This window comes from Oppia nitens, unplaced genomic scaffold (assembly GCF_028296485.1).
Source record: "Oppia nitens isolate AA-2021 unplaced genomic scaffold, nextdenovo-longstitch-racon4-pilon3 scaffold1_pilon_pilon_pilon, whole genome shotgun sequence".
NCBI lineage: Eukaryota > Metazoa > Arthropoda > Arachnida > Sarcoptiformes > Oppiidae > Oppia > Oppia nitens.
In genome coordinates, this window is record NW_026533199.1 from 1722815 (window position 1) to 1734926 (window position 12112).

A 12112-nucleotide genomic window follows, 5' to 3' on the forward strand; every position below is an offset into this window, starting at 1 on the left:
ATTAAACTAATAATAATAATTTTAATCTACATTTATTATTATCATTATATAATGTGTGATTTAATTAATAAGTTTACATGCAGTCCAATAATACCCGAACATATTAAATGTCAAATCAAATTGTTTCACTGTCAATACGGTAATGTATTTTATGTGACCAACGATGACACTGTCTATGCACTGGGAGTCAACAACACCAATGGCCAGTTAGGTTTTGGTCACAATATAGATGTTACAAATGAGCCGCAAGTTGTTCCGGAATTGTCGGGAATTAATGTCGAAAAATTTATTATCGGCCAGAAAATGGCATTTTGTATAACACGAAAACGACAAGCATATAGTTGGGGTAGTAATGATTGCCTACAACTGGGCCGACCGGTCAATGATGGTCATACTGACAGTGAATACAACAAACCGGCTCTAATACCGTTTTTTGTCGGCAAATATATTACGGATATTGCATGCGGTAATAGTCACGCACTGGCATTGACCAGTATGGGTGATGTTTACGGTTGGGGCGATAATAGTATGGGACAGTGCGGTTGCGGTAAACAACTAACTGATTACATTGTTTGTCCGACTCTGGTCAAATTTGACTATAATGCTAGTATTGTATCGTTATGTTGTTGGACTATTAGCCTGTCCATGGCCATAGAAGTTACCGGACATGTTTTTATATGGGGTTGCGATACCTATCCTCCTATAGATATATCGAATCGGGAATCAATATATAAACCCCGATTGATTAAACAATTAGCAGATATTAAATCAATGACAGTCTACTGTGAAAATCTAACCTATCAACAATATTATTTGACCTACAGTGGCCAGGTCTACCAGTGCGGCAAAATTAGAAAACGCGACTATAATGAACCTAAACTAATTAAAAGGCTAAACAATGTTAGCAGTATCCAGGGCAAATATCTATATTTTCAAACTAGTGATAGATATTATCAACATGATTATGATTTGAAAACCAATTTAATTGAATCAAATAGTTTTTATGATATCTATGCCACGGAATTGGATGAAACATATGAAACAATTGATTTAAATAGATATAATAAAGTGTATAATAGTTTTGAAATTAAAAACTACAGTACAAACTATTTAATAAATAAGTTTACTGTTATTAAACCACTTGGTTCAGGTGGTTATGGATCAGTTTGTTTGTACAAACATAACGAAACTGATAAGTATTATGCTATTAAAGAAATAATAAGTATTATTAGAATTTTTTTTATCAAATACTAATAAACTATACATTCAAATGCAGTTTTGTTCGCAAAATCTTCGAGATTTGATTGAAGTTAAGTCAAAGACATTTCAACGATCAGCTAATGAACAGCCAATGGATTTAACAGAGTTTTATATAACTATTCATCTGATGTTAGAGATTAGCGATTGTATTGAATATCTGCATACAAGATGTCCGCCGGTTATTCATCGGGATCTCAAACCGGCTAATATACTCATCCAATCCGAGCCAATCAACAATCGGTTTGTACGGTTAGGTGACTTTGGTTTGGCTACCGAACACAATCGGTATGGTTCGCGATCGCAATCGCATACCAATGATTTGGGAACTCCACGATATCTGGCGCCGGAAGTCATCGATAATATAGGAACTGCCGACCAAAGAGTTCAGTATAACGAAAAAAGTGATATCTATAGTCTGGGTATTTTACTAATGGATTTGTTTGAAATCAATGATATCAATGCAATTGAGTATGATCAATTTTAAAAACAAAAATTATTTTATTTATTTTTTTTTGTTAAAAATTATTTATTTTGTTGTTGGTTTTATCTAGATACTTTTTTGAACTATACAAAAATAGTTGCTTGAAATTATATATGAAACAAATTGGCAATTTAATTCAATCAATGATTGAGCCTGTACACTATAGTAGTAGACCTACTAGCCGTGATATTGTTGACCATGGTACAATGTTGATACCGGATCATTTATTTACAAAACAATTATCTGATAATATAATTTATGAATTTGATGGTAAACTTAAAGATGATTGTATATTTTTAAAAATATTTCAAACAAAATTAAAGTAATTTTAATAAAAATGTTTGTAATTTTTAACTATTATATATACAGTATATATTTACTAAAATATGATTATAATTTAAAATTATTTTATTTTTAAATTCAATTTACATAGGTACTCGCTAGATAAATTGAATTCACTTAATGAATATGCTTGTATCGACCCAACAAATACTTAATATTTAATAATAATAATAATAATAATAGTTATAAAAGTTTTTATTTTATTTATTTTAAAAAAATAATATACAGTACTGTATATTCAATAGTATTTTTATAAATTATGTAATATTATTAATAATAATAAACATTTTCAACACACTTTACTAAATTTTAATTGTTATGTTTATTTGTCTAAATTATTTCATAATTTAGTTTTTTTATATATTGTTTTATTGTTATCTTGTATTATCAATAGTAATGTTGAATTGTTTGGCATATAATTATTGCATATATTGGCATTATATTGATATATATATAAAAAATATAAATACTATACAACATTATTTAAATAATGTTAATTAAAAACGTATCAACAAAATTAAATACAGATAAAAACATTACAGATAAATAGTAAAAAAATTAATAAGTTATATAATGAAATAAATTGAAAAATAATTATCGGTTTTTTTTAAAACATTACAAATTATATTTAGATATATTTGAAAAAAATTAAACAATAATTTTTTTATATAATTAATAAATTTAACATTAATTTAGTTAATTCACTCCAAACGATATCATAAATCAATACCTCCTCTCCCACTGACTATTGTTAGTACCCATTAAAGTACCAGTCCTTTGAACGATTTAGGAATTTTGTCGATACGTCTGCACCGGGGTATGTGTTTATATCGACACCGTTTTCCATGAGGACACTCGCGTCCCAATCGCCACCAGTGACACTCACCGGCACCGTTGACTACATCGCGATAGTCATCCATAGTCATGGTATCGTAGGCGTGATGTTGCCTGAAATCGGGTGACAACGATAGCCTAATGGCACCTCCAGTGTTGGTCAGTCCGTCAATGTGTTTGCCATTATACGAGTTAAGGGCCGCTATGGCCGACTCGGGATTGTTGTAACCAATATGTGCGAAATTAGTGTTGGGGTGATGTTTGTTGTATACAATTTGGCCAAACTCACCGAACACTCGCTCCATTATCAGCCGGTCCACGACATCGTCTATGCCTCCCATATACAAACAGTTCAATTGATGCAAATTAGTTGCACTTTTCACTGGTTTAGGTTTGGCCTCACTGGACAAGTGTTTCGACTTACTTGGCTCTGGACTGTCCAATTTGTCATCATTTAGTGAATCAGGGATTTTGTCGATACGTCTGCACCGGGGTATGTGATAATATGGACACCGTTTTCCATGTGTACACTGGCGTCCCAATCGCCACCAGTGACACTCACCGGCACCGTTGACTACATCGCGGTAGTCATCCATAGTCATGGCATTGTAGGCGTGTCGTTGCTTCAAATCAGGTGCCAGCGATAGCCGAATGGTACGTCCATCGATGGTCAGTCCGTCAATGTGTTTACCATTGTATGCTCTGACGGCCACGATGGCCGACTCGGGATTGTCGTAAGCGATATGTGCGAAGTTGGTTTTGCGGTAATGTTTATTGTTTACAATTTGGCCAAACTTACCGAACACACGGTCAACTAAAAGCCAGTCGACAACTTCAACGATGTCGCCCATATAGAGGCAGTTCAATTGGTGCAAATTGGTCGCACGGTTCACTGGTTTGGGTATAGGTTTGAATTTGTTAGTTCCCGCCGTACTCTTGTCGGTCGATAACAGATAATCCGACGCAACGTACGATACTTTCGATGATTTTTTGTCACATTTTTTGGGACACATTTTTCTAATCTTTTAATATAATTTAATAGTCTATTGATTGTATTTAATGCAAATGCAATGCACTTCATACGTACAGTTTATCAGTATATTAAATATATTCACACACAAAAAACTTATTCCTCAAAAATTTTTTTATTTGCCATAATATTAAAATGTGGATATCAATAGTTAATAGTGTGTTATAAATTAATAATTATTGTATTGTAAAGTATGCTAATTGTGTGCAAATGTTTCACTATAGTAATTATCTACTACGGTAATAAAGTAAATTATTATAAAAAATAAAATAAAGACATTTAAAATAGTATAACTATTAACAGAATTTTATTTATCATATTTAATATTTTTTTTAAAAATACTACTAATAATAAAATTTTTTATCTTTAAAAAATATATATTCAATAGAAAATTTTAGTACACTATTGTATTAAATTATGTAATATTATTAATAAATATTTTCAACACATTTTTACTAGATTTTATTTTTGTTATCTTTTATTTATTTGCCTAAATTATTTAATAATTTATCAATTTTGTTTATTATATATAGTTTATTAATTTTTGTTATCTTGTATTATCTCAAATGTAATTTTGAATTGTTTTGTATTTATAAACAAAATATACATTATTATTTAAATAATGCTAATTTAAATAATAATAACAATATTATTATTATTATTTCCATAATAAAACTAAATCTATTATTTTATTATTAATCTATCATATTATTAAACCATTGAAATGTCAATTGGATAATAATAATAAWAATAAAAACAAAAATTTATATATATATATATATATATATATATATATATATATATAATATATTCTTGTGATTTCAATGACAAAATATAAACTATGCATTTAATTCATAGATACACTATATAATAGTAAGAAATAAAATTATATATTGATATTTAATTTTGGTTACACTGATAGCCGTATTTTTTTAAAAATAATAAATACTAAACAATGATAAATAAAATAAATATACAGTATATAAATGTATAAATTTTTAAACATATAACATATAAATACAAAAATATTATATAATTATAGTGATGTCATGTATAGTATATATATATTTATATGTGTAATGAAATTGAAAACTTGTGAAGAGTTTGCGATAATGCCATAAATGGTTTGACAATTAATTCAAAATATATTAATACAAAAATTCAATAATAATAATATAAAAAAGTTAGTGAAACAAACATTGCAATTGAGGTCAAATGCTATATAAAAAATGTTTTAACTTAAGGTATAACTTGTTTTCAAATACTCATTAGTAATACTTTTTATTTTATTTTATTTACTATATTTTACTTAATAGTTTATAGTCTAATAACAATCATTTATATATAAAGTGAAAACAAAATAACTCATATATTATATTATATTTTATATTTTCTCAATGATATAGATATTTGTTTAATAATTATTAATATTAATGTAGTATTTATAGAGTTGTTTTATGATGTTTTTTGGATAAAAAAATAAATTAATGATTTTCTCGTTATAAATGGTATTATTTCATTGATGTCACTGTTATTGATATATTGACTTTTAATAATAATTAGATTTTTTAAAAATTTTGTGGGGAAACCATGAAATATAAAATTCAAGTAAAAGTTAATTAAAATTTGGTTTTATATTATTTATTAATATTTCTAATAGTTTAGAATTTGGTAAAAATATAGAAATTTTAATAATTAAAAAATTAAAATATATTAGGCATATTATTTTTATTTAATTGTTAAACAATTGGATTTCAATTAATTTTTAATTATCAATTTTTATTAATAACAAAAAAAATAATCAATTAATTGATTTAATTAAGCAATTATTTAACTTTGTTAATGTTGATAAATTAAATATTGATTTTTAAAATTTAACTATAACGATACTCTATCATCAATTAATACTAAAATTGTTTTAAATAAGTATTATTATTTTACTATTAAAAAATTAATAACCTTTTAAAGTGTATATTAATATTTAATAATAATTTAAAGGCAATATTTTTAATAATAATAATCATTTAATTAACTTTTTTTTGTTTTGTTTTTATATTTCGTTTAATCATAATTATTACGATTGTTAGATAAGTAGGTAAATAATTGAAATAATAATCATAATTATAATCAGAAAATAAGTATTTAGTTAAGTGTCGAAATATATATATATATATACAGTAAATATAAGTTACTAGAAATTCACGCAATCATTGAATCGTCAATTTTATTTTCACTGTTAATTAAATATAATAATAATTCATAAAAATCAACAATAAATAAATAAATATAATAAATGATTGCCTGACTTTAAGTCATAAATAATTATCCCTGATAATTTCAATTCAAACATAATATACTGTACATAAAGTTTATAAACACAGACACAAAGAGTCCTTATTTAAAAATAAAATAAAAATTAAGACTTATTTAAGACAATAATGTTATAATACTCTTATATGATAATTAAGTTATTTTTATGATAAAACTATTTAAATCTTATATACAGTGTAGTCAGTCGTCTTAATAGTTATTATCTATAATATTAAGGGTTAGTTAGCAATGATCTGTATTGAACTCATCTTCAAGGACTCGCCTCACATGAAACCAATTTAATTAATGAACTCTAGCACTGGTACCATAATATAAGCTACATAAGCTACAGTATATTGGTTAAACTTGGTTAAATTTGTAATTTAATTGTGTGTGTGTATGTTTGTGTATTAGAGAGTCAGTAAAAACTTGTTAAACTTAATTATTTTTTTTACACACATAAAACCAATTGCTTGCACCTGTCGTTTTAGTGTTGTTGTTGTTGTGTCACATCATTGCTTTTGGAGATCAATACCAATATCTTCAGGTAATAAAGAGAGAGAGAGAGAGAGAGAGAGAGAGAGAGAGAGAGAGAGAGAGAGAGAGAGAGAGATTTTGTAAAAACTTTTGTTTGCAAAAAACAATTAATATTTATTATTAATATTGTTTGCACACAATATTCTCATAACTTATATATTATATATACTGTATTTTATTGTATAGTATGTTAACGTTAATCATAATCACTGCTAAAACTTATGAATCACTCATTGTTTGCATTAATTAACATTATTATTATTATTATATTATTATTAATGTTTATTATGAATTTTAGTAAATGATTTATACAGCGAAAGGCCTATTAAATCAAAAAATTATTTGTTAAATACATGCAAACAGTGTTTCTCTTTTCAATTTTCCTAACAATTATATTTATTTCGCCTCTATGTATATGTCATTGTTTTAAAGTAGAAACAAAATTTTTTGTAATTAAAACACAAAAAAATAACTATTTGTTTTTTTAAACATATACTTTAGTGTACCTGTAATTTATATAAATTAAGATATTTTGCACACAAACACAATAATTGCCATTTATTTATTATAATAAGTTAGTATACTGTATATGTAATAATTAATATAACTAAGCTAATAGGTATATAAATAATTTATTTATACCAACAAAAACAACAAAAATTTACGCAAATGTTAAAAACAAAGTGATCTGATATAACATTTATGATTATTATGATTATTATATTAAATGATTTGAATGTATATGTGCTGTCAGTCAAGCGATAGTCAAGTCTTTGCATAATATTTTTTGTTTGATTTTATTTTTTTCAGAGAAGAAAAAAAATTCAAATGTATTGTTATATTGTTTTGCAAATAAAAGTGAAGTATAAGCACTGTATATGTACTGTACTATACTCTACTGTTTGAATATAATTGTTTAATTTGGAGGTCAAAATTGATTTATTTTATTTATATTATAACAATTAAAATAATTTCTACAATAAGTTATATTTATTTAGCGCACATCCTTTCACTCCTAAATACAAAYATTACAATGTATTGTAAATTATTTTAATATTTAGAGAGAGAGAGAGAGAGARAGAAATAATAAAATAAAGAAAACTATTAATTAATAAAATAAATTTTWWAAAAAAACTTCAAACAAATTCATATCSGCTATCGACTAGTAGTAGTATTTTTTATTATTATTATTACTTTAAAAAAATATTATTTTTATACAATTTTGTAACCATATTTTTTTTGGTAAAACACATTATTTAAAAATGTTATTTAATAAAAATATTACAATTAGTTTAAAACAAAAGTCAAACAACAAACAAATTGTGTGAAAAAAATATAATCATCAACAAAAAAAAAACATTTATATTATTAGAAAACAAAAAAAAACAACAAATATTTAATTTGTTTGGCAATTTGTTAACAAAAAAAAAACAAACGAAAAAATAATAGTTTTTAAATTAAATACAAAACAAACATCAAAAAAATATTTTATAAACAAAAATTCAATTAATTAGGAAAAAGAGGATAATAATAAAATGACAAAAAAATTAAATTATTTTAAATTACTTTAATTATTAATTATTTTTTACGTTTGTTACTYAAAAAAATAATTGTAAGGCACATAAATAACACATGACCTTAACCTCAAATTATCAATTAGTATATCATATATAATATTTGTCATATATTTTTTAATTTATTTATTACTATTATATTTTTTTAAAAAAAAAGTTTAATTAGTTCACTATTTGAAAAACTTTTCAATCAATACTTTACTTTCAATAGAAAAAATTACAATCTTTTGACAGTCAGTCAGTGAGTGTCAGTCAGTCCTCATCCATGGGCTCCGGGACTTAAAGAGATAGACTTATGGATCTCTAAACTTGACTTTAGACTTAAGTTTCGAAAGCCACGGAAATTTGGTATCTTTGGGAATGGAATGTCTTCGGCTAAGAATACTCTTACCATTCTTTAGTTTACCAAAACTTTTTGTATCTTTTAGTTCAACGATTTCATCTAATTCTTCGTCGTTCATGTGTTTCTGATTGTTTTTATTATAATTTGAATATTTCATCGGATAGTCACGCGGTTTAGTTGGTCCGATATCACTGGCTGCCGATCCTTTAATAGGCCGTTTGGCCGTCGGTTTTCTTGCAGCTGTACTACTGGCCGTACTTCCTGCCCGTGAACTCGGTCTCAATATACTGGACAAGCGATCACTTTCGTCCGTAGCCCGTTTGTTATGATGACTGACCGCCGGAATGTACATAACAATCGGTTCCCTGTCGTGAACAAACTGCTGCTGTTGTCGTTGTTGCCGATGTCGGTTAATTGTGTCCGAATCGGAACTGGAATTTGCCGAATTACCGGCCGAATTGAGTTGATTGTGACTTAAATAGCGAACTGGTGTCGATTGGGAAGGACTGTGGATGTGATCTTCGCGTATGGCAGACATCCTGTTCAACGATGACGTCCTTTTTTCCGGTTGTGTCTGTCGGTTGCGATAAGCATTGGCCAGACCTCCTCTCAGATTGTTGTTATTATCCCTGGAATAGTCGCTCAGATTTGTGGTACTTCGATGAAGTCTAGCCCTATCTTTCGGTTTGGTCTCAGTCGGCGGTGACAGCGGTACCGCAGCCGATGATTCCAACTGTTTTTGTCGTTCTTTGAGTACCCGTCTATCGAGTGTATAAGCCTGTCGAGGAGGTGGTGTAAAGTCAGCTAATTTATCCTTCTTTCGCATGTCGTGTCGCGATAGTGTCGAATACGACGACTCGTTGTCCGTACCGTAGGTCACGGCATTGATTCCCCGCCGATAGTCAAGCGGTATAACTCGTGAACTGATCGACGGACTTTCGGTGCCGTTTTTAATCCGCGGCCGACTTGAATGATCGGCAGCGGAGGGCAAATCATTGACATAAGATATCTCTTTGCGTTTGTGGTCCAACTCAATGAACTGCGGCTTAGGGCTGAGGTATTGCTCAAACTCTCCCTTATAGTCGTACGGTTGTAGATCATCGCTGGAAGCGTTGGATATCGAAATGGTTTCCTCCAAGACTTCTTGTTTGACCTCTTTTTTGTGTCCACTGACATTGTGTCTGACGGGACTATCGTCGTCGTCATCCCAACGTCGATGGGTTGTTGGCTCCTGGAATCGGGAGAGTGAACGTGATCTCAACTTTGGCGACATGTTTGGCAATTTGATCTCTTTTTCGTCAATTCCCGATCTTAAGGTAAATCCGATTCCTTTAGTTTTATTTTTTAAGATCCTATTAGTTGGTGGAGTACTGTACTCTGATATACCCGAATATTTCGAGTAATTGCTCAGTCGGGACGGCTGTCTCTCATTGATTGGTGACTTATAGATAATCTGCGGATAATCCTTATAGTCTTCATACTCGGGATAACCGTTTAGTTCATCATTTTTGTTGACTTTTTTCTTGCTTTTATCGACTTTACTATAAATGGCTTCACTTTGAGGTAAGACTTTATGCTTTAAAACGGGTGGTCTTTTCGATGGACTCCCGACAGTCTTGAGTTGCGGTACATCGCTATAAGCGGTAACCATACCGTCGTCCGATGATTTTATTACCCGAACATAGCTATCGGTGCTCTCACTGGACGTACCTTTTACTAGATGTTTGTCCGTCTTTTTGCGATTGCATTGAATGCCGACATCGCGTACAGTAGGGATGTATGAATAGGATTCAGAATTCTGGAGTTCATAATAACCTTTAGGATCTTCAAGAAAAATATCATCCAATTCTTCGGCGGTCACAATCTTTTGGTCATCAGTGACGGCACGAATTTGTTGTTGTTGTGGTCGTCGTCGATGATTATTATGATGGTGTGATGTGTCACTTCTGTCACTTCGGTAATCAATTGCTTTTAAATCGGTTCGACTGCGATGATGATGGTCTCGTGGATTTGGTTCCGCTGGTGGAACCGTTTCGTAATACTTTCGACGAGTCTTATTGTGCCAGACTTTGGTTCCCTCTTCTTTAGTGGTAAATGTCTTACCCTCGCCGGGCATCTCAACCATTGACTTCTCAAAATGTGACCGATCGGCCATCAATCGGGGACCGGTACGTAAGGTCAACATTTTTTTACGCAATGATTTTCAATATGACTTCTCTCTCTCTTTAAATCATTAGAAAAATCAATCACCACTTTTGAGGATTCAGTGATAATAACAAAAACAGTTGTTCACAAACTATAATTAATAAAAGTTTTCAAAATATGATATAATTGTTTCACATTTTTTTGTTGAGAGAGAGTTTCAAACACACAGTTTGGTTGAACACATCCACAGTGGTTGGTGTGTGTATCGGCTCTGATAGAGACACTACTGGTTTAAAGTCAATGAAACAAATGGTGTTTCAAACAAAACTCATTGAGAAAACAAAACTTTACCAATTTGTGTGGTGATAGTAGTAAATGTCGATTAAAAATAACAGTAAAAAAAATTTTCATTCACACACACACACAACTATATTCAATGCATATACATATTATATATATATATATAAATGTATGTAATGATGAAAATTTCACTAACAATTAAAAAGATTTAATTTCTCCTTAAGAGTACACCTACTGATGGCCTTTGCTATTTTGGACGGTTAAGGGATAGACATATCAATCCTACGCTTAATAACTAATACTAGTAATAGTAGTGTTTATTAACTGAAAATAAAATTTGCTTTTTCGGGAAAAAATCTTCTCAAATAAGATATATATATATATAATGTATATATATATTTATAAGAAACAGAGAGACATATAGAGCGAGAGAAAGAGAGAAAGGGAGAGAAATGAGAGAAAAATTAGTTAATAAAACTAAAAATTTGATTCATAACTGGTTTTGTAAAACACCTGTCCTTTCTAACGCATGCGGTGTCTCTCAACCATAATATTACGGGACCATAATATACATAAATGCAATATTATATTATACCTTTAATATTAATAATATTAATAAATATTAATAATAAATAAAAAAAATATTTCATTATACATATATTGTAGGCAACCCTTTCAGTGCACACACACACAGTAATTGTGTTCATAAAATCATGTATATTGGCTGCGACTATAGGTTCCCTCCTTATAGTAGTCTAAATGCATGTTTAAATAGAGGAGGCAGTAGTTAATAGATGCCTATTATCACAACTAAGCTATCAATGTTTTACAACATTTTTTCCCATCAAATTTGTTTTTTTAAAAAGGATATACTATATACTGTACTGTAAAATACAATACTATCCACACAATTGAGTGGTATATATAATTTTTTCACTTTCAACGAAAAAAAACTA

General features: G+C 28.8%; 1 protein-coding gene across 1 annotated transcript; it reads right to left on the bottom strand.

Annotated features, from left to right (window-relative positions):
- Positions 1–8541: 8541 nt before the first annotated feature.
- On the bottom strand, positions 8542–11211 carry LOC128952225 (uncharacterized). Its single transcript, XM_054297579.1, has one exon. The coding sequence runs from the start codon at positions 10894–10896 to the stop codon at positions 8662–8664; it is 2235 nt and encodes a 744-aa protein (XP_054153554.1). The 5' UTR covers positions 10897–11211; the 3' UTR covers positions 8542–8661.
- Between the last annotated feature and the right edge of the window lie 901 nt (positions 11212–12112).

What these genes read in the sequence shown, in the direction of transcription:
- LOC128952225 (XM_054297579.1), bottom strand. Translation starts at nt 10,896, where the DNA reads ATGTTGACCTTACGTACCGGTCCCCGATTGATGGCCGATCGGTCACAT.